General features: G+C 33.5%; 1 protein-coding gene across 1 annotated transcript; it reads left to right on the top strand.

Moving 5' to 3' along the window:
• The first annotated feature begins 3,765 nt into the window (after positions 1 to 3,765).
• On the top strand, positions 3,766 to 12,273 carry LOC127836940 (uncharacterized). Its single transcript, XM_052363593.1, has 10 exons — positions 3,766 to 3,897; positions 6,553 to 6,627; positions 7,116 to 7,336; positions 7,849 to 8,843; positions 9,006 to 9,173; positions 9,564 to 9,764; positions 10,244 to 10,327; positions 10,662 to 10,730; positions 10,916 to 10,981; positions 11,402 to 12,273. The coding sequence occupies exons 2-10, from the start codon at positions 6,559 to 6,561 to the stop codon at positions 11,602 to 11,604; spliced, it is 2,076 nt and encodes a 691-aa protein (XP_052219553.1). The 5' UTR covers positions 3,766 to 3,897; positions 6,553 to 6,558; the 3' UTR covers positions 11,605 to 12,273.
• Positions 12,274 to 25,137: the final 12,864 nt, after the last annotated feature.

Raw genomic sequence — 25,137 nt, 5'->3', positions numbered from 1 at the left:
CCAGACATGGGCTACTCATGCAAATAAGGAAAAGCTGCTTAAAGCGTGGGAGGCAGTTATAACGTGTTGGAAGAAATGAGCCAAGCAACAACATGCTGTGTATCATGTCATGCAACAGTGGATAACAATATACACTGCGACCCTTGCGGTCCCAATGCCTACTATTGTGATTTGTATTGCAATCAAATATGCATGTCTATGCTGTTTCATCTTCCAAAGAAATATTATGGAGGTTAATATTATTTACATACTCGTTTATGATACAAATGATATTGATAATAACTTATAATTGTAATTTTGTACTGCATGTCTTTAGTTTCTTTTGGATAGTTATACTTTTTTAAACAAGTGATTGTTTTTTTGGCCTTAACAAATAATGTGTGTGACGTTTGAGGTTAATTTTAGCTAAGCTGTTACCTGAAGAGTCAGAAAATTGCTTTTTTATGTTAACTACAGATAACTGTTTTATAGTTTCTGTGTTAATGTACTAGATTTTACTGTTTCATCTTGCCCAAACTCTTCTTCCTTCATTTCTTGGATATTGACCTAGTTGTTGCTTATGAACATTTTACATCTCACTGTTAAAAAGAACATCACATTGGCGATGAATTAATATTAAGTCTTGGCTATGTTTAGTTGTATTTTTACAATTAACTAGTATGAAGAAAGAACTGTTTTACAGGGAAAGCTCTATGTTCCTTTTGTGATACAGCGGACTTTACGCCGGACAAACCACGAATGAAGAAGCATGTATGAAAGCATAATCCGAGAGACATGAGGTTTTTCGACTTTAAAATTGTACAGAACCTCATCTGATTTTACTAGACCTTGTTTATTTTTAAACCAAAAAAGAGTGACACCTATTTTTAAGTCATGTTTAGTAGCTTATACAATCCCAATAGTTAACCAGTCTTAATGATAACATAATTAAGGGTTCTATTATAACATTTGGTAAGTATATAAATGTGAATAAAGTATTTGTTTACAAGAGAACTGTGAAAGTGTTTTCCCGACATTCACAATAGAACGACAAAAGTCATATGCCTTTGAAATCGTAATTTTCGCTAAAAATGTTACATGGGCAAATACTGCATCGTTTCCAGCTATTATTGTACGTGAATTGAAATGCTTGAAACCACTTCATGTCATATTATCATTTTTACCTATAATAAACCCTCATTCTATCATACTTCACAGTTTGATAGAAAGTGACCATAACTGGTAAGCTTTTTATCATATTTTTTAAATAAATAGAATAGAAACTACTATCTTTTTGTCAGGTACGCAGTTTTGTTTAAAAATATTTCCAAAACAAATATCTTTTCACTTTGATTTTTTGCAAACATAAGAACTGGCTGTTTCTGAAATTATACTGAACGTCAGCCCTTTTATTGGAAGTGTACGAAGTCATACATCTTAGCATGAGTTGTTATAAAATACTTAATTACACATACATACAACTTTGCATGTGCTATTGATTGATTGTGTAAACATAAAGTTTTATTTACCAATCTTAATATTTGTTGAGTGTTGTAATCAACAAGCTCAAACCACCATGCAATCATAGTAAACATGTGAAATAGCTGCTAGTATGTCTATATACATTAATTTCATGTTCATTTCTACTAGCTTCATTTACATGTGAAAAGATGCATGCTTTCTTGCTACTGTTTAATGTTAAAGTTTGCGTAAAATGTGCAGCGATTTCAGTGTTTAAATATTTCAGGGTTAGCAACATAAATGAAGCGCGTCCTGTTGTCTTTGTGAAGAGCCGGTGTAAACGTGTTTAAGGTATAATTTGTGGCAACACATACAAACCCAACCCTAAAAGTGGCTTCGATCTGAGCTTCATTGAGCTTTCGACTGTCCATCTACTGGATTACCACATGCCTGCCAATGAGTAAGTTCCAAATGCATCATTCACGGTCACAGTCTATTGAGAACTCCAATACACCTCTGCATATTGTGGAAATGACACATTCATGTACCTGTAAATGAAAGTGTATTATATAAACTTAAAACAGTCACACTACGCAGCAAATTATATTAAAACAGTAAAATAGATTGTACTACATAAACGCCATGCAAAAGTTCATTCAAATGAAATGCCATCATTATAAGTCAATAAATTAAAATAATTGACCTTACAATATTCATATGATAATAAAACAAGAATGAGGTATTTCTGGAAAAGAAAAACATGTAAATAAGCAATATTAGGTTTTATAACAAACTAAAACAGTATTGTCAAATGTGAAACAGTTTTTATCTTGACAATTTAATGTCAAGGCCGGTTTCGTTGGCGGCCTTGTTTTGGTACTCAGCTTTCTCCTTCCCCTTCGAATTCATTCCGTCATTAATTTCCCACACATAGTTTAAGTTGTATCCAGCTATTGTTGAAATATATGAAATCCATGTTTTAAAAACACAAACTATATCGTCTGCGCCTTGAAATGATGCAGACATGTAGTGAAGATGATTATGATGATGATGACGAGGAGGAGGAGGAGGAGGAGGAGGAGGAGGAATTAAATTATGGGGATGATGACTACAAACAAACGACTCGTTAGGCATGATTTGAGATGCAGATAAACACATTTAATTGGAATGTGTCTCAATATTAAATTCACACGACACCGTCATAATAGTAAGTAGTTGTTGTTTGACTATAATACTGTTAACATTTTGAATACTAAAATTGGTGGTTATTCATATGTATATACAGATATGCAATCATGCTAAAATATTGTATGTATTGTTTGAGTTTTGTTAGTTATTACGACATTTTAACTACGAATAAAAGGTTCTCGTTTGATAGTTTACAATTAAATATTTTTATTTTGAAGGTATTTATCGTAACAAAATTATCAAGTTAAAACCAAGTTATTAAAAAACCGTGTTCAATTAGTGTGTAGTTATTCACAAGTGACAATCCATTGTGATACAATAATACTGTGCCAAATGTCCAGAGTTGATGTCAAGTGTAAAGATATTTCTTGAGCTTCAATGAATTCATTATTTATTGAATAAACAGTTGGGAATCAATGTGTTGATTCTTTAGTCTTTAAGTCAATTTATCAAAATGATTGATTCCACAAATTCTCATCTGAGTAATGGCTGCTTAGTTAATGTCGTGAATAATTTAAACAGCAATTGATTTGACATACAGCCGTCAAACTATAAGTATTTCAACCTATTTAGATTGAAATCTTTTTTATTAAGTACACACATTACATGCAGTGGCAATATGTTTTTGCGGACTTATTAAAAAGACACATTAGTTGATGTGATTAACAGTGCAAACCTGAATCAAACATCAGCTTAGTATTGGTCTTCTTCATTGAAAACTTAAATATATATAATATTTTCCACAAACACTGTCTGTCGATATCAATCAAACTATTTATGCAACATTAGCAAAATTAGCAGAATGTCCAGAATACACTTCACTTACGGTGTCCACGATTTAAGCAGTAACCGGTTGCCGTTTGCAGATACGCTTCTTTATATATTATTTGAAGTATATTTGCTTTAGAAAAAGCTTTGTTTTTTAGTTTATGAACGTGTTTTTGTCAAATTACCTTACAACAAATAAATCATCGCGTCCTACATTATTTTGGTATATGTCAGACCTATCTAAATGCAAGCCTGGTGCTAGACTAGATGTTCCCAAAACCAGGTACTTAACTTGGCGGATATTGAGCACAAATATGATTTGTCGTCAATCAATGAGTTGTTTCGCTTTGACAAGCTTTGTCAAGTTGAATCGAAAGTTGCTTTTTGTGTTTGTAATATACGTGTTCTTTCGTGTCAATGCGGCGTACGTGTTATTTTTGTGAGAACTGAATAGACATCGAAATCTTATTACTGACAATCGGGCGACATTACCTACAATAGGTAAGAATAATTTTACACACTTATATCGTTATGCTTGAGTAAAAACTTTAAAGACGTGCGTTAGACACACATTACACATGACATGAATTCGTCAATGTTCACTAATTGGACGGATTTAGTTCATTCTACGCCAGAAATTTTGATACAATGTATAATAATATTTTAATATTGCATTTTGTAATAAGCATTTTTTTCTTAAACTTAGTGAATCGTATACAGACGTCGATAAAATAAATCAGAATATTACAATAGAAATACAAGTATTATTCACGAAATAGCAAACTGTTCGCATGCTTTCATATATTATATGCGTATTTATATTACTACATATTACGTATAACCTAATAGCATTTTGCAAAAGCCATTTCAAATTCCATAGGAAATATGATAATAATCAAAGACGGTATTAATGACATGCGCAAAAAACATAGTACAGATTTAGAGACCCTTTGTTGAACATTTCTGTTATAAAATATGCATCACAAACGATTCTACTGACTGTCTCTATAAACACTGTTTAAATTTAAATTTTACAGTCTTAATCATAACCAGTAAAGTATCGGTGTTCACTCGTTTATGTAGTCTAAATGCATTATCGAGAATCAATACTGCGCTCTTCAAGGCTACATGCTTATTCAGTTAATGATCTTTTGATTGTAACATTGACTGTTTCTGACATACTAATTGTCAAATTTCAGAATATTACCTTACAATGCGAGTTTTGAAGCCTGAAATCAAGTCTGGTCATAACATGGCAAATGAAAAATACTTTTTTTCTCTAGCCAGTACAATAGGTTATAATTAAAATTAGGCTGGAAAGTTGATTAATGTGCTGATTTTTTTTTTCTTATTTACCGAATATTTAGATCAACAAAAAGCTTGTTATCATCTTATTTGATAGTACTTCGCGTTGAAAGTTTACTGTTCAAACAGCTTAAGTATATTTATTGCATTAGATACACTTGAGTGTTCTTTTTCGGTTTATGATGACATTTATTGACATTCGAAATAAAGTAAAGCCTAACTAACACTAACAAACTTTCGCTATGTTTAAACATCATGTTCAAATGAATAAGATAACTTGTCGACTTTTTTCTGCGTTTCAACTATGCAAACTTTATCCATAAGTTGTCAATGTGTCGCCATTTAGAGGGTTAGCGTAAATCATCTCTCTCCAAGCATTGTCACCATACGATTTAAAACTGTAATCTTGTGAAAACCCGGTTATTTATCAAGATAAATCTCACTGTTCGAGTTAAGACGATTCTGCTGCAATATCAACAACACGACAAACGAAGCAGTCATAAAACGTCTGAAAGAAAGTTGTATTCATGCAAATGTTGATTGCTCGTTCGCATATTCATAAACACAGTAATTTACATTATTAGGAGATTTGCGTTCATTTTGAGGGGCGCCGACAGACGTAGTTAAAACTTGTTCCAACAGTAATCCAAATTACATCAACCATATGAGTCGCGTTCTGAGAAAACTGGGCTTAATGCATGTGCGTAACGTCTCGTCCCAGATTAGCCTGTGCAATCCGCACAGGCTAATCAGGGACGACACTTTCCGCATTTATGGTCTTTTTTGTTTCAAGAAAGTCCCTCCTTACCAAAAATCAAGTTTAGGCGGAAAGTGTCGTCCCAGATAAGCCTGTGCGGACTGCACAGGCTAATCTTGGAGGACACTTTACGCACATGCATTATGCCACGTTTTCTCAGAACGCGACTCATATAGACGATTATCTTGCTATCGGTTTTCGTTGCGTCTGCGTGGCGTTCTCAATACGTCCCTAGCGTGTTCACTGCGATTACGCGAAATAATAGGTCAAAAACTATGTCATGAGGTCAAATCTTAGAGAAAAACGCTGGTTTCCATTCCATGAGAAACATTTATGATTCAATCTTGATGAAACTTGGTCAGAATAATTTTCTTGACAATATATAAGCCAAGTTCAAATCGTGGTCAAGTTCTAAGAAAACAAGGCCAACAGGTCCAATCTTAGAAAAACCTTGTTAGCTCACTAAAAACCACATAAAGAATGCAACATGGATAAAACTTGGTCTATTTTTAAATTTAATCTAAGTCAGGTGTTTTCCAAAATAGGTCATCACATAAAATCTGAGTCAAGCTTTGTTGCAACTCAAGACGCAACATTTTATGACTCATTCTTTGTGAGATTTTTGGTAAGATTTTCTATCTTGACAATTTCAAGGTTGCGTTTGAATTTGGGTCATGTGTGAAAGAAATAATGTCAGCCGCCGTCACAAACTCTTTAAAGTTGAATTAGGTGGTATGATTTAGGGTATCAATCTTCCGTGACAAAAATATAATTGCAATATATATGTGCTTCACCTCTGCAAATTACCGGTCAGTAACACATCAACTCTCTTGTTTATTATTTAGCATTATCCAAATATAAGATATTCTAAAGTTTAATTATACTGATTGACTAATTATCCCTTTTTGTGAAGTACAATTTCTAGTATTTTTTAAAGCACATGCAATAATAAACAGTTTAAACAATATTAATGGCAATCAAAACACACAACAAGACGGACACAAAGCAAGAAAAAAATGCAGAAAATTATAATACCAATTGTTTTCAACGAAGCTTACCATTCAATGAAGTTTTGTCCATTTTGACCATTTCAGAAAAAGATGCCTGCAATTCATACTTACGATGCGACGAAAGTTACTTTCCACGTGTTCGATACACACGTCAGAAAGGTAATGAAACAAACAAAAATGAATACCGGAATATTGTCGATAAACATACAGTAACTGCAATCTGAGCTATAGCACATCGTATTATACATTTACATCACATAACAGGTTCCGCAACTGTATTAATCTTAATAAAAACTAAAGATTATCTTATTTCGTATTATAATACATGTGTTGACGATTCGTTTTCTCTTACGTTTCGTTTATTTCATGACATACTTGAAGTTTGCAATTATTATTTTCAACCTACATAATTCAAAAGTAACTTAACATGATAAAAAGGTCGTTGTAAAGACAGATCACATGCCTGTTTATTATAAAAAATAAACATTTGATAAATATATAAAAGAGGCGAATATCGTCGATAAATGTTAATCAATTCATTTAGAAATTATGATGCATGTGAACGTATTTTAATAATCTGCTTATGAATGAAACCAACAGAAATCATTAATTTCCTCATTAATGATACCAAACATGTTCTTGTTCAGATAACAATCGCAGATATGCAGACTGTTGAAGATCTTGTCCAATATTTCGAGAAACGTATCGAAGACGGGGAGGTGTACAGGGATCTGTACATGGCCAGGTCGATACTTGTTTGGATGTCACATATGGTGAACTGGAAGTTGAAACAAAACTTGCCAAAAAGCATACAGGGACTTGTAGATGAAAACAGTTATCCTCCTTTAACATTCAGCATGTTGTGCGAGTGAGTTTATGTCATCCATACCACTATATATTTTTGATGAATCGATACATATTGTCTTAAATAAGGTTTACTTATAAAGCACACTTTAAGGAGTTATTTTATGTCGGTTAAAACGTTGTATTTATTTTGTAATATTCAGCTCTTGTCTAATCTTAGTTATTTATTAAATAATATTTTTGTCGAATAACCCACGGTCAAGAGTACAGATGAGTTGGAATTAAATCTCGACGTGTATGTATACGCCTGACCTCTAGCTTTTCAGAAAACGAAACAAAAAAATAATATTTCGATTCTTAAGCTTTTTTTAAATAACATGTTCACTTATTCGCGTATCTTAGCATTGCAATTGCTTACATAATAGTTTATAGAACAATATTATCACTGTTGTATAGTCTCATTTAATATCATAAAATGCGATTATATATTAAACTTCCTTTTCCAGTTTACGTTTTAAAAACGAACCTTTAAGTTTAATGACGCCTTATAAAGATGATCCATTTAATATTTTGTAGAGCGGCCCATATAGCAAATAAAACTATAGTGGGCAAAGCTAAGGATGTTACATTTGAACCAGGATATCCGTACAAAGATATTCCACAGGGAATGTGGAACAGCTTCTTATGCAATAATACCTGGCATTTGGTTTTCACTGAACTTGCCATTGCAAGGGCAAGCGGATACAGGCGAGGTGGGGAGATTGTCATTGAAAGTGACGGAAATAGAAAATTTGAGCCACAACAGAGCAATAAAGGGCAAGACGTAGCAATATTTTCAGAATTCTGGTTCTGTATTAGTCCTAAAATAATGTCTAGACAAGCTTTTCCAGAGGACCCCACTTTTCAGTATATGCCGATGGGGCAATATTTGAGCCAATCAGATTTTGCTTCATGCGCGTTGCTGCTCCCAGAATTTTACAGATCGGACATGACGCTTCTGTCGGAAAATGCATGCGTTTTGCAATCCAAACGGGGACGATGCGTTATCAATATCGGCTGTCCCTCTGGTTCACTCAAAGGCGTCGAATTCACATATAAACTTTGTCTGATTGTTCAAAAAGGAAAAGACGACGCATGTGCAGAACATATCCAAGCATTTCCCAGAATGGTGGTCTTTGCACCTGGAATGGACGGCGTAACCTTTACTATCAGTCTTCCAGTCACTGGAGAGTACACATTCAGCACGGCTATTAAAACTAAAACAAATGACCACAATCGTAATCCAGAATGCTTCAAGTTCAAAATCATTTGCAATGAAATTGACAAATACTGCAGAAACATTCCTCAATCGGTGACAGAGATGGGTGTTGGTTTCACGCCCGTTGCAAAGGACTTCGGTTTAAAGCATCCGTCGAATATTGCAACAACGTTGGTTGTCAAATGCGATCCCGATCAGCTCTTGGCGTCAGACATAGAAGTTGAACCGGAATCCGTGATATTCAGAGTTGCAGAAGATAGAATCAACGAAGTGGAATTCACATCCGAATTTCTCGATGACATAGACAACATTGGTAAATTTCTTTCATCAATTACGCAACACGTTTGTTTGATGTAGAAATAAAATTTGACATATATTCATAAATAAAATCTAAATCGTTATCAATATGAAGTTCAATGATTCAAAGTTTTGACGTTGACTTTTCTTTGCATTCTTAAACCTTATGACCTTTCAGGCTTCTCTGAGGTAAATCTGGACAAGGAAAAGGGAGAGCTAGAGGTCAAAGCAGGGCTCAAGAAACCTGGAGAGAGTGTCCTTGTTGTCAAGGGCAGAGAAATAGCACGCGGTCAGGATTTCCAGCCAATCCTAAACTATATTGTCAGCTCTCACGAAAAAGTTGATGGTATTATTCAATATTTTAATGAATAAGTGTTTTTGTAAATCTTGTGATATGCTTATAGTGCTGTGATAGATTGTCGAGATATCTCTTTATCAGCGATGTGTTTACTCTATGCAAGCGGAAACCCTTTGTTCCTATTTAAAATAGTTTTTGAGAAAATTATATAACGATGTTTCTGTCTATAAGTGTACAATGGTTCTCAAGACGAGTAAAAATCGATCGATATAAAGAGGCTGCTTAAATGAGTGAACAATTACGCATGCATATGTAGTTCATGTAAAATAAACATATCATCAGTTTTTTGTGTGCAAATAGTAATAGATTATTGTTTGTTTGGATCTAAATGACGGTTTAGGTTTCAACAATATTGATCAGAGCATTAATTCAATTCAGATAATTATGAAAGACGGCTGCGACATATAAAGCGAGTCAACGCTAGCAACAAAAAGAAGGACGCGAAAGAAGATTACAAAGCACAGCTGAAAGATCATGTCATTGCCATTCGCAAAGAAATCGAAAACCTAAACAAAGCTGTAATAAAAACACACGAGTTGCAACTCAAAGTCAACATTGAAGTCAATAAGGAAGTCAAAAGTAAATGCCAAAAGGAATATTGTGTGTGTTTTTTATTTTATAGGAAAATACATTTTGCCGAAAAAAGAACGTTGATTCTTTATGCTTTTATGTCTTGAACATAAAACGAGTAATTGAGTTCAGGGACAACAGCATTTTCATTATGATAACAACGTTAAAATGAAGATATTTCGTTCGTTTGTATTGTTAATGTTTGTTTCTTAAACATATACTACTATAGGCTTGGAATCGGTAAACATAAGATATCATATTTAAAAGAAAAGTTATAAAATGTAGCAGTTTATTAAAATCGCGTCCCAAATCGCTGCGCTTCTTTTAGAAATATCATGTTATGAGGTCAGATTGAGAAATGTGTAATTACATTAAATAACTCGTAAATGTAAATCTAAATTGAACAAATACAATAAAAACGATTTCATTGTGTTAACATTTTTCTGCATGTTTTACATTCAAAATGTTTTTCTTATGGTCAAAACCAGCTACTTCAGAGCTGTACGAAAATTATCCAGCAAACTCAGAACGTGGATTTGGGCTGACCTTCGATGACTCGGCACATTTTCAGCGTAAGCACAGTTTGCCACAATGTATTATTGGCCGTGGATATCATGACACATATATTTGTTACAAGATTCGAAATCAAGACTGATATTGATAATATCCACTCAGCATACAGAGATTAATAGCCATCAAGGTTACTCTTAGATGTTGTGGAATTTAATGATACTGCTAACTGTGCAAAGTTTCCGCATGTTCACTTAATAAGGCACAATTTGTAAAGTCCGTTTGAAACGTCTTTCTTTTGCGGAGAAAGTAATATTTTAAATGTAATTAGGTGTCCAAAGGCTTCACATATTTTCATAGTCGGTTTTCATCTTAGTTGGTTTTGATCAGTTTCAGAGTTCACATCCTTGCCAAAATCATGGCAGACCGATTACAGTGTCTCCGAGGGAAGTAAATCAGCAGAAGGTATACACTTGTTTTTTTTAAAGATAAGCATATATGAACAGCTGTCAAGGCGATGATAGCATGCACATGTAGTTTGACATATGTTGAACAGTTCTATATTGCATGCAATAGTATTGGAATGTTTTAAATGGGCCGAAATAAAAACGAGTTTCTGTTATATGTATTCTTATTTTTGTCTTTTCCAGTCTTAACATCCATGGCATTTTCATGTGAAGATTTCAGTGATACAGAAGTAAAAAAGTCGCAAGGAGGTATATACTATTTATGCTAATAGAGTATGTTTGATTGCTGAGTTGATTAATTATATGTGTGTAGCTTATATTTTACCTCACCGAAATTAAAAGTTTAGTTTCATTAATAGTTCGTTGTATATATTTTGAAAAGTAGTTATGTATCTAAGTAGAAAATAAATACATACAACTTAACATTCATTTATGAGTTGTTTGATTTTAATGATGAATCATACTATAATGATGAATTTCCTTTTCATTGTCATTAGAGCAATGTTAAGTAATAGAATGAAATATTACAATTACTGTAGACAAATTTCTTGAACTTGTAAGCACAAGAATGTCAATTAATATTTCACTGTGAATGATAAGAATCAATTGTGTCTACATTTGACGAACACTGTGTAGCATACATTAGAACTGGAGTTATTTATATTTCAGGAGCTAATCTCCATGAGCATGCCTCAACAAAGTTCAAGGCGGATAAGAAGTACATTCATCTGAAGAACAGACACATGCGCCTGAAGAACACTTTGATTCTAGAGCAAACCAGAGTGGCCCGTTTAGAGCAAGTGAAACTGAAGGAAGAAATTGCAGTTCTGAAACTGAAGAGAGGTCATCTTGAAAAGTCTTCGTTCTTATAAACCAAGAGGCTTTCAAACACACTTTCAAAAATATTTTTATTGAAATGTATTTCATACTGCAAAAGCAGGAAAGAACTCTCTGACAGTGCATGTATGTTCAAAACATTTGGAATGATTTAGAAAATACTAATTACCAAATCGGTTAATATGACGTGCACTTACTATAAACTAACCTTTGGGTTGCTCGAAACAGCGACGCAATATCCATTGATGCTACGAAGTATGGGTATATAATATCACTTATCAAATAAATCGGTCGGTTTGTATTTTCATCCATTTTTTCTTGCACTTTTCAAACATCCATTTAAATATATCCGTTCAATATACACAAGCACATCATACATTAAATCACATTAAAATGCCACTACAATAACATGTGATGACAATTAATTGATATATGCATGTATTTTCAGTGCCAAAGATGCAGTTTATCAAACTGCCAGTCTGACAGAGATTGGCTTTTTAATCTACATGTGTGAATGTCCTTTAATTTCATACAATTCACACAGTTTTATAATATTAACAACAACAATTAAGGCCACATGAAGATGATGCAAACTCTATAATTAAGATGGTTTAATTCGACATACGACTTCTATATTGAAAGCAATCAATACTGTCTTAATCACCTATCCTGTATATTTTAAATTTATTGGAGGTTCCCCTATTTTAGTGCACTAAATAAATATATGTTAAACATATACCGAATTGGTTTGACTAAAGAAAAAGCTTACGATTACCTTGGCGCAAATAGCTTTGCCCGATTTTTTTTACTGAGTTTTTTTTTGTTTTAGATGAGAAGGGTTTTCCAAACTCGTAGTTAACCTTTAACCTTTAAAAGTGTATAAATGTATATAATTAAAATAATTTTAAAAATAATATCAGTGATGCATAAATAATAAATAAAAGAATTCTATATTGTTTTTTATTTATACAAAACTATAATTTATTTATAAACCGGCTAGTATCTTTTCGGTGTATAATTTCTGATAATCTATTTTCAACAAATTATTTTTATTTTTGACGATATGGTACATATCTAATTCGAGCAACAATTAAGTATTTTAGCTTTTAATTACTCAACCAAATGACTGCTCAATACTACTACTAACAGAGAACATGTTGGTATCATAAATTGTGTTTAATGACAAGACTTTCGACTGCCACATGTTGTTTATGACACTTTGTTGTTAGTAAATCTGAACAATATCTGATCAAAACAGGGACCTATTCAGACAGTATAAGTCCCTGATCTAAACGCGATAATCGCTTATTGCTGAACAAAGCGGCAATTAAAACCCGGCATGCAAATGCCCCACGAGTTTACGATTGATGAAAATAATCAGAGAAAAAAAAACGAATTACGAAAATTTAAATGTTACAGCGTTAGTTTTCATATACAAATACCATTTCAGTAAGTTATTATATGTTGTGTGTATAGAATCGATCTTTTATTTCATCCTGATTTGTTTGTGTACATTGACTTTAATTTATTCTTAAAGTTGTTCGTGTTTAAGGCTTTTTCTTGTAGAAACAGGGTCACCTTAGATCTGTGGATGTGTGGCCGCGAAGATGTGTGGATTTGTTTTTGGTAACTACATAATACCGAGAGCGAATATCATTCTCAGTCAACCTGTCAGGAAATTATTCCCGAAAGTCTGGTTGCCGAAATTTGCCAGTTTGCTATAAATAACAGAGTTTGACATCATCTTTTTTATCGAAAAGTGTTGTCGATGTTCCATTTAGTCATTATAGTAATTTGTTATTTTTGACTATTCTAGCATACTGTTGACGTTTTAAATAATACAATTGGTGGTTATTTATATGTACATATAATATAAGTATAAATCAAAGTACTGGCAGTACTGGTGTGACGATGCTTTTGAAGAGGATGGATATAAAACATCAATTTAAGTTTATCGATATCACCACAATTGTGTATGTTGATACGGACATTTGGGTACGATAAAAAATTTGGGTACGAAAATTTTGGGTACGAAAAAAGATTTGGTAAGAAAAAAATTTGCGTATGAAACATTTTTGGTACGAAAAAATGTTTAGGGGTACGGGGAAGTAGTACCCGTGGGTAACTTGACCCATTGAGCGAAACTGGGAGGCGGGTCACATTCTTGTTCATTTAGTATGGCAATACCTTCATGATGATTCTCGAAAGTAGGTATGAGCACATAGCCGGACCATGTGAGCCCAATCGTATGAGCACTTGACTATCCGAGTTCGCCCACGAACATATGGATAAGTTAACTAATAGCGAAATGACCTTTTACATGTATATGCTGAAATCTAACAATCGAACGAAATATCAAACATGGTATGTACACTTAGGTGGTTGTGTAATTTCTGTTAGAATATCGTATTCAATATGTAAAGTTTAAATGATTGTGCCCGCACTTGAGTTTGTTGCCTTGTTTGAGTCTATACGCGCTTAGGCTGCACCCAGTGTGTGTATTTGTGTATTTCCAAGGTAATGAGTTATCTCCGCGCTGAGGCTGCATAATGTTGGGACCCGGAGTGTGTCCAGCACTCCTACCTAATAAGATTAGATTGACGACAGTTGGGACGAATTTTAAATGATAGCTGCAATTTCCAGCTATTTGTTTTGTACTGAAATACGTTTTATTTTTTATATGGTCAAATGCTGCGGGGGGATGAGATTATCCGGAAAAAACACCTGTCCGGAATGGTGACCACAAAACAGACAAAATATAACATTGCGCCGGGAGCGGGAATCGAACCGGTGTCGTAAAGGTGAAAAAGCGAACGTCCTTACCCCTGCGCTAGCGGGACGGACAATTACGTTTAGAAATGTAGTTTTATCTATATATATCATAGCAGTGCAGCGTTTACAATTTGCAGGTTCGAAATTGTTCGCATTCTTTAGTTTTGTGATCACGTAAAAAGTTAATTTTACATGTTTTTATTCGCAATTTATTTACTAAATCGAGAACAAATATTAAACAAAATAGAGAAAATATATAGTTGTTTCATTGGTCCATAAAAATAAAATGGATGTAAAATTACTAATTTGAAATTAACATTCTGATACACTTATTGAATCTGTTTCCCCAGGATATGCTGTTCTATTAATATTTACCTTTATCAACACGAACGACAACTCTGCTAGGAGAATGTTATCAATGAAAATCAACGAGCAATCTCCTACGCAGTGGCGAATGCCAAGGGAAGTAACTGAAAAATCGAGTTATCTCAATCGGACTGGCTCGGTCTTTTACATAGGTCGCCATTGTAAGGATTTTTTTTTACTAGTTATCAAACCTGCAAGAGCATCGTCAAAAATAAAAGGCAATACTATTACGAATGTAACACTGATGGTTTGATACTAAACAGTTGCTGATTCGTAGTTTGACGGTCGATATAAATGCATCATTTCTAGGTAAACCCTCGTTTAAAAAGAACCGTATTAAACTAGTATTTAGTAATTCAACAGTAAAAGTTCAATACTTAAAATTTCGCTCGTGAGTTAAATGTAGGCATTTTCACGCTTGTTTAGATAGCACGCATGCGTCGCAATATGACATAGTCGTTCTTGATATCAACCAAGACACTGCTGTATTTGTGTTATTTGTTATGAATTTTATATTCAAATAGATGTACAGAGATATTCCAGGCTGTGGTGGTTTGAATGATCCTCTTTTGTTCTGACGTTGTGGATTCGAATGCATTTGCCATGGTGCAAACTGGTTGCTAGGAGTGACGGTGCTTGCATCGTCATCATTTACATTAATACGGCTAGATTTGCTGTATTTTGTAAAGACACTTTTATTATCAGTCTTTTATTATATCAGCTCTGATAGCGATTTATTTCAGAAATATTTAGAGACATTTCATTCGAATCAACGCACATACTGTTTGAATTATACTGATATGAACATATAACAGGTAGCATCTTTCAGAGTAAACCTTTTCTTCTGTACGAGAACTTTTCTTAGTTCTGTGTTTTACTTAACAATACTTATATTTAACAAAATAATCCCAATTAATAAATAATAAATTAATAAATTAATAAATAACAAATATCCTTACACAAATAATTGCGAAATAATTACTACTCATATGTGATTGTGTTCCCGAAATATAATACAGTACGTCATAGATTTCGACCACTTGACTTCTCGGAACCCTAATCGGTCGGTCAATGCTTATATAATGGAACACTACATTTATAAATTGTTTTTCTTTTAATACGATGTTTTTATACGACATAATTGAATACATACAAGTGAGTTCGATTATATACAAACAACCGAAACAACCTGTAATGTTAAATCGGTACTGTCATACTGCCTTTGTCGCAGTAATCCATTGTTTTAATGTTAGTTAATTTAAGACTTCAGTGTTACATGCTAACGTTTTGTAAAACATTCTAATAAAAGGTTTCAACAATCCATCTATTTATTTTTCATGCACGATTAATTTGAAATTCAAAATAAATACAATATCAGTTTTAATACAAAAGCTTTATTTTCCATGAGGTATTTCTCCCGGAAGCAGACTATAGTCGTACGGGTTTATGAACATTTGGCTCATGTTATGTTTGCTTATGGTGGAAATGTCGGATTCTGAAAAGAAAAATATACAAACACAACAATATAAGGAATATTTATGAGAGCAGAACATAATTCAGATATCTTAAATTAAATATATTAGTGAATTTCGATTATGATATCATATTTTGCCATTGCCAAGCGGTGGAATAACAGTTAAACAGTTCATTGTTTATACAATAGACAATTGTCCATGAGTATACATCACATAAATGTGCATAACAAACGAGTGGTTATAATCAACGAGTGGAAATAATAACATGTATGGGATATTGAAATATGTTTTGTTTACCAGTGGAAGCATTGAAGGCGTAAGGTTTTGAAAACATTTGGCTCTTTTTGTTTTTGCGTATGTTAATCATGCATTGCACTTAAATAAACAACATTTTTATGAGAACTGTCGGCTACTTCAACAATAATATACTTTAGCTTTGTCTTGTGAAAAGTACTTGAATGTAGCTCTAACTGACATTGGATAGCAAATATCCACTGTTTCACTGTATTTGGAACAGTGACGTCATATTTGTCTTTCACAGACTATCATTGTCGATAGAGAACGACGCTTATTGCACGTGCATTAATCCCGGTTTTACTCATGATAAAAGTACGCATTAAAATGTTTTGCTATACTAATTAAACCATTATAATATTATATATGTATATTTGTTGATGAACCTTCGATTTCGATTATGTCTATGCTTGCTTTTTAGACAGTGTAACTGCACGTGAAATGTACGGCTATCCAACAAGGTATACTAATTATGATTTGTCGTAAGAACAAAGGCTGACCCTGAATGGCACTTTATACCTGGGAATTGAAACCCGGTTATTTCGACGAAATTCTGTCTTTAAATTTGATTATGACGCCATTTTTTTTTACAAATTGGAAAGCATGTATGCGAAATGTTTGGTATTTATAAGCGTACTTCTATTTGCTATTATATCATCATTTACGGGTATTGTCCTTTTTTTTTCGTTTGTCGAATCGCATATTATTATAGTATAGAATACTTACCGGTTCCTAATCAAATGTATCTATATTTTAATATAATATTGCATAAGTTAACTAAGATGTTCAAATTGGTAATACGATTACTTTATTTTTGCTGTTTTATTGAATGAAGTTAATACGATTTGTTTTTAGAACATAATACGACATAACTTAACTACATCCTATAGATCTATTGCCAACAAACAAACTGTGCTTAGATGAATGTATACAATACCAAATAGGTATATAAATATATATTACCATTCCATTTATTGTATTTACTGTTGATCATTATTAATTGCACTTTCGTCTTCTTGCATGTGCATTTCTCAATGCATTTCTTGGCACAGCAAAACATCACTAAGACAAAGACGGATCCGATGACCATTATAGCTGTTATTGCCCCGTCAGTAAGGTACGTGGGACTGAAACACAATAAATCACTAGGAATCAAATGCGCTAACATGTTTAAGACATGCAGTTGTGAGGTTTTTATATTATATAAATGAACTCATACATTCGTTCTTAAACATTTAGAACATGTTTAAAACATATGCGAATTACGCATCCATTTTTATCCTGTCACATGCCTTTGAATCATCCTGATAACCAGATAACCTAACAACCCAAAAGTTATTAGGCTAATTGACCACGTGACCTCGAATATCCGTCAGTCGTTCTCCGGTGACGGACTACTTTTTTCTATTAATAAAATACCAAATAGATGTAAAGTACGTTTTGTTTAAACATGTATACATTGTTTTATGTTGGATGGATTTGATTTTTGTTGACCGAGAGTTTGTAAATAAACATTCAAAAAAGCAAAACATCGTGTTAAATATTACTATGTGTAACCTACTGTTAATCAAGCGGTTAAACACTATGATCGCTGTAATCACTGTAAACATCGTCTGCTGTACATATACATAGCCAGTTGACATTGGATTTACTGTATTTAATTTAATTAATCCCTTAAAATGGATGACAATTTAGGCATTTTTGAAATTGATTGGCAAGAACTAAGTATATTTTTCGCTGCGCATGCCTTTTCATGTGGTTATAAAAATATAGCGTGACGTAAGGAAATCTACACAAGATCAAACATGTATGGAACACCACTTGGGCTTTATGTAGGAATGTTGCAAATGTGACATGATAAATAAAATAATAGGTTGGTGACGTAGATGGAGAATTATTATCTTGCTCGTCGGAGGATCTTATTTTCCTCCGCCTTGCCAGATAACCATTGTCCATCAACGTCACCTATTATTGTCTGTATAATTTCCAATTAAGTTATTGATAATTTGTGATAATATTGACATGTCATGCTTGTTGAATGGAAGTTAAATACATAACAAATATTGCAGATTCGTGTTTCTGTTAAGGCTCATATGACAAAATCTGGAATTATATCAACACTATCTGAACATAGTTATAAACAATTAAAAACTTGTATTCGGCTGTTATAGTTATTTACCACGTTGTATAATTGTACCGTGAATAGATATCGATTCAAATAATTGTTTTTTGAAAGATGATGAATATCAATTAACATTTATTAATAATCATATTGCAAATGAATACCAAAGCAACATGTACAATTACTACGGACGAACATATATGCTTACAGTAAAAAATCTACAAAAAATAAAAATAATCTCACCAATGCTTACAATGCGTTTGGGGAAACACAGTACGTAACCAGCAGATTATATTCAACCAGAAATAATGTACTAATATTGCTTTCAAATGATGTTGACATTAACGTGCTCTCACCAAGTCTACAAGCAAATAAAAACACATTCTAGCAACGCGTAAGTTTCCAATTGGGCAACAAGTAAACCTACCAGCAAAATATCTTCAAGCAGCATATGGTGCCGTTGCGACAGCATAGTCCGTCTCCATTGTTGCAGCACGTGGCACCAGCTGCGCAGTATAACTTCTCGTCTGGTTTGCTGACGTCATTGCATACGTCTGCAGCCTCTGCGTTAAAACGTCAGAACTAGAAACAACGCTGAAAAGTAGTTCCTAAACGGTATTGGAATTGTAAGAATTGGGTATTGAAAAAAATTGTTATAACTGTATTGCTATCCGGGAAACCGCATTTTGTTTACCCATGACACTTAAGTGCAGTACATTCAAGGGTCTAAAATATTTATATTCCAAAGAAAACCTGTTTTACTTAAAACACGGTGTCCATCTTTTATGTGCGATTTTAATATTTTCAAAATAAGTATTAACCTTAATACATAATGCGTCATGAAACAGTATTTTCGACTATATGAGTATTGGAGTTTTAGATTGCAGTGAAAGTAATGTGTTTACAAAAAAAAAACACATCAACAGAAAATATGTTGTGCCTCACAAAGCGATGTTTGTGGGAGGGCGGTGGGTCAATCCACCAGGCAGTTGGTTTTAAATGTCACAGTTCAATTCATGTTCTGAGATGATATTTGATGTAAGATTAAAAACATTAAAAGCCGTGTGCATATTAATGCATTTAATACTTACGCATGTATTTACACTAATTTGAAATGTCAAATGGTTCTTTACCTAAGATTTAAGATAAACTATTTGTTTGGTCTAAAGGCGCACAATTCTTCATGATCCATTGAATTCAAACTGTTATGTCATTCAAAAATACTTTTGATTGTATCAATTTGAGGAATGTTTTGGGAAATCCGCATGCAGTGACGGTTCTATTTATAAGACAAATGCTGTAGTGAACATACATGAAGGGTTCCGTTTAAACTACCCGTTATTTACATTACAAGACTTAAGGCAATGCAATAAAATCACGATATCTCGATTGTTTTCTTATTGTGATCAAATGAAGTTGTGCACAAAAATGTATGTCTTCAAAAACATGGTGTAATATAAAATATTTCAATCGTAAAAACTACAATGCATCCATGATCCTGTTTATTTCTGTATGATCATTTGGTCTAAACTCTATATGCCATTACAAACCCATGCCAAATCAAAAGTTAGATTACCTAAGGTTGCAATAATAAATAACTGTCCTGATAAAAACAGCAATATCCACTTTTGAAACATTTTCGATCACTAACAATAGTGTATCTCAGTCTATACAACTAACTGCGGACGGTTTTATTTGCGATCATAACCGTGTTAAGCTCTGGTGAAATGCGCTGTTACACACATTATTTAAAGACAATAGAAAATTAAATGCGGCTTTATTACGTCTTTAGCCATACGACATTACTTTCTATCTTAAATCAGTTTGACAAAACCATTTCTTTCCGTTTTGTACTGTTCATAAATGTGTATTCAGTTTGTTCACCTTTGATTTATTGCAATTGAAAATCTATTCAATACGTTCATCAATTGAACCTTAATGTAAAAATAAATATTCGTACGGATATTTTTTTCAAACCAGGATTTGACAAAAATAATGTATTTCGACAATGTTTTTACGTTACAGTGTCAACACTATAATTTATGTTTATCAAGTAACATTTAAAGACCAATATCATCAAAAGAAACAAACATTGGCAAATTATTAAATTCTTATTTTCACATCATGTATCATGCAAATCATCGCAAATTGTGACATACATACTATGTCTGCATGTATATTCAATTGCGATATTGCGTTGAAATCTGTCATAATGTCTAAGAAAGCATGCTGTAAAACAGTTTATAATAAAATATATCGGCTGACTAATATTTAATTACGTACCATGTACAAGTCGGCGTCAAAAGCTACATTCGATTATGTTACCTTTTGAAATTTGCATCGACCTCGTAAATATCATTCACCAAGACACATGTAGATATATGTGAACAATTCTATAGTGGCATAATAAGCATCCATGATTTTAATTCGTTTGCTATAAAAGCTACAGGCCACGATGTAAAACAATGCATTTTACTGTTGACAATTTATGCTAGATTTAAACTAACTAACGTTCAAATGTTCTAAAATTATACTAGAAGCATGCTCGAAATAAATATCATATTAAATACATCGGTGTCGAACATCAAATGTCAAAGCCGATCACTCTTATATTAGAAATGTCAACGTGTGTAGAAGTCTAATAAACATTCGAACTTAAATGTTAAGTTTCACGTTGATAATAATTAAAGAGGTCACAAATAATATGCTATTCGTTTGTTTATGTTCATATCCTAATGTAATTACAATAAGCACAATTTCTCTACATTCACTGTAGTCTGCTTCACACTTTATTATGTAAATAACTGACAATGTGAAATGAAGACACCTGAGTATGATAAACCCTAAATACAAGTGATATATTGATATAAATGATAAACAAAATTTTATTATCCAATAAACGGACATAGATTACAGCTCATGCCCGTCAAATGTTGAATATCCAAATAGGTTTGATAATGTATGTCCAAATATTTGAAGTTTATGTCAATCGATTGGAGAATATATTATTATTTGCCGCAGGAATATAAACTTTTTTTTTTAATTGACTGGTCAACATGTATTTGCACATGTAACTGTATTGTAATTATTAACAGCTAATGGTCCATGATGTTATTGAATCCGAGAAACACATCCAGGTAAAACGTAGTAGTCATCCACTCCAGGGTATTTCTGTATTTTTGAATGTGCAGTAGTAAATACGGGTGGCACTGAAAAAGAAATAAAACGAAAATCACATCAACTATGGTTGTGCTATTATTATGCAAGTCTATGTAAGCGATGGATCATGACGTCTTACTTTAATTAGACATTATAAATTTCAATTTTAATGTCAAGCCAAGCAACATTTCGGCCATGTAAGCATTCGCCTGGTTGTTCAATACTCATGTCTGTGTGTGTGTGTCTTTGGCTTGCAGTAAAAATAGCAGTGTCAGGTATCAATGCTCCTGTTTGTCAATTTAATATCACCATTGAAGATGAATTGTTTATCATGTAACATAAACATTATAGACAAAAAGCTATTCTGTAATATATTAACATTAACTTAACTGTACTTAACAAATACTTGATTCAAGATGTTTTCCTTTGTATTGTACTTTCAAAAGGTAATGACCTTTTAGTAGTAGTAACACAAATGAAAAGTGCTGTTAAATTTAAGTGTTTTTTTTTAATTTCTCAATCTGATAGAACAACATTTCATCTATACGATCACGTACTTCTACTTTATTTTTCTCTGAGCAATTATTCTGCTAAATATCCATGGCTTGGAATTCAAGCTGAACTAGTTTTAGTTCAATAACTTACCATATTCACTTGGTTAATAATAATATGTGGAAACTGTAAGTCATTCAAACCTGCATCTTTGCGAAGCATATTCCCATGCCCGTCAAGAACAATCGTCTGCAGCCTGGTCTCCCAGCAGCAGTAGTGATACACGCACTTCTTTGCCACGCAGATGAGGCACAGCAGAAACAGGCAGGCAAACACTATGCCACCGGCTATCGTCCAGTGATAAGTGTAGTTACTGAACAGAAAACATTCGACTCGAGTGAACAATAAGACAAAACGTGTTTAGGCACCTCAAAAATTCCAAATGAGGTTTAAAGCATTCTTAAACTATTTTGGAGTTTGAACCTAAACCACACATCGAGAAGAGTGGGAAGAGGGAAAATTATATGTCTGATTTTTTTTTGTTGATCTATGTAAGTCGCCCAGAGCCCAGAGCCAATTTTATAAATACAGATAATTTAAGCAAATCCAAATCATAACTTTAATTCGGATAAAGATACGGTAACCGAAGTCCAATAACTTGGCTAAATCTTATCCAAAACTTTACCAAAAGTTGCAACTGTTCGGATATCTATTTTTATACAATCGCCAACCAAAAATGATATCCTCAAATTGAAGATAACCAAAAAGTTATCCGCTGGATAAGAGCTACATAGTTTTATGCAATTGGCTACAGGTGGCCATTCTATTGCAATACATGTCAACTTGCAAAAATGACACCAAGCTATTGGACATTCATACTGTAAAATGTTACTACAAGTGATGATATGATGATATTAAAACGTATTTACCGGCATGACACATTCACGCCTTATTCATTCTTATGCAATTGTTAGATAGTAAGATATTGCAGTAATTTACAGACAGATAGGTCATGTTTGCAGTTGTTCTATATACTAAACAAAATCCCCTATTATGTGTGGCACATTATTCGCACTATGTTTATATTAATTGGAAGACCAGAGTTGGTAAACTAGTGTATACATATCCTAGTATGCTGGTACTGATTCTTATACATTAAAAGGTCAATCGAATTGTTCTCAAGAGGTGTGAGCAGAAATATTACACTATGTGAGACTCGCAGAAAGAGCAGAAGTATGACACTATATGAGACTAACCAACAGAATATCCCCTCGCAGCAAGAACAGAGGTATTCTGCAAGAGCAGAAGTATTACACTATATGAGATTTACCAACAGAATAACCCCTCGCAGCAAGAGCCCGAGCAGCACGTGCCTGCCGAGCACACTGTCACCGTGCTTGGGTCGCTTTCCGCGTAACACAACTCACCCGTGCTGGCTGAAAAAAGATGTAGTAATTTGGTAATATCTGACATAATCATACAGCAATTCTAAATCGAAACTTTACATTTAAAGAAAACTAGTTGTGTTCCTGTCGTTGTCATTAATTGATTGTACCGAGATGCAATCAATTTAATAAATTGTTGGATTTGAGTGTTGACACTCGTCTTTGATTATGTTCTTTATCATGTTCACGACAGAAATTCCACTTGCACCGATTTCACGAATTTCACCGAAGTCGATAAAATTAGGATTATTTTAAGATTGCTTTTTGCTTGTAATATAGTGTATACACATTTCACTCTTTAAATAATGCAAGCTTTAAGTGTAACCATTTTGTGAAATACAAACATACGATTTTATACCCTACCATCAAATATAAATAAGTAATACGCGACTAAAGCAAATTATTTTTTAAACCTACGTAAGAGTTTTTTTATAAATCGTGGCCGTTATATATTCGTGATATTACATAAATGTGCATTATTTAAACTAGAAGCGACATAGTATTAATTACATGTTTTGCATTATATGCGATAACCGATGCAATTACTTTCAAATATAGTTTCATGAAATGCGCCTTTTGTTGAAAAAATGTAATGGCTGTTTATGACAGGTTATACGAACCTGGGGCATGCTATAAAAACAATATTTCTAATACCATACACATGTACGATAGTCCGCTCATGGCTTTTCGTTAAACAAAAAACATTTAAACGAAGTGTAAATAATGAAAGAACAATCGTATGGTATCATGTTTAAACGTGTGCCTCGATCTGTAAACACCCCTTATGAAATGACGCGTTTATATTTCTCACTTTCAGATTGACATTTGAGGGTTAAAGTGTGTTTTACTTATCATAAACCCGAATGGAATATATGGCAGAGCCATAGAAGGTTTCGGCAAGAACGATACAGTCCCGCGAAAGTTTGATCGAGTCATCGGGCTTCTTTTTCTATTCACTTAAGCTTCTATTCTTTTTCTATTCACTGTCTATCAGATCAACTCGATCACGTCCGACCAAGCGGTCCGGTACTGGTCTGATTCGGTCGGCATGAGTGGTCGGGGCGGTCGGGTAGGTCGGCATTGGTCGGGCTTCCTACCCGATATTTTTTGACATGTCAAAAATATCGAGTAGCGGTCGAGTAGGAAATGAATCGAGAAGCGCTCGAGAAGTTGTCGTGTATTAGTCGAGTAGAAGATCGAGTTGATCGTGAAGCAATCGTGTGGCGATCGGATTGACATCTTTCACACGACCTGTACCCGATCGGCTCGACCTTTACCCGAGTTATTTTAGATCGCAACACGATCCACTCAACCTCTATTCGATGTGATGTACAGATTTACTAGACTGCTACCCGACGGCTACTCGACCGTACACGATCACTTCCCGATTGCTTCTCGACCATACACGAGCTCATGTCACTAAAACAAAACTCACGTGCAAAA

Source organism: Dreissena polymorpha, chromosome 7, assembly GCF_020536995.1.
Source record: "Dreissena polymorpha isolate Duluth1 chromosome 7, UMN_Dpol_1.0, whole genome shotgun sequence".
NCBI classification, from domain to species: Eukaryota; Metazoa; Mollusca; class Bivalvia; order Myida; family Dreissenidae; genus Dreissena; species Dreissena polymorpha.
This window is presented reverse-complemented; position numbering and strand designations above follow the sequence as displayed.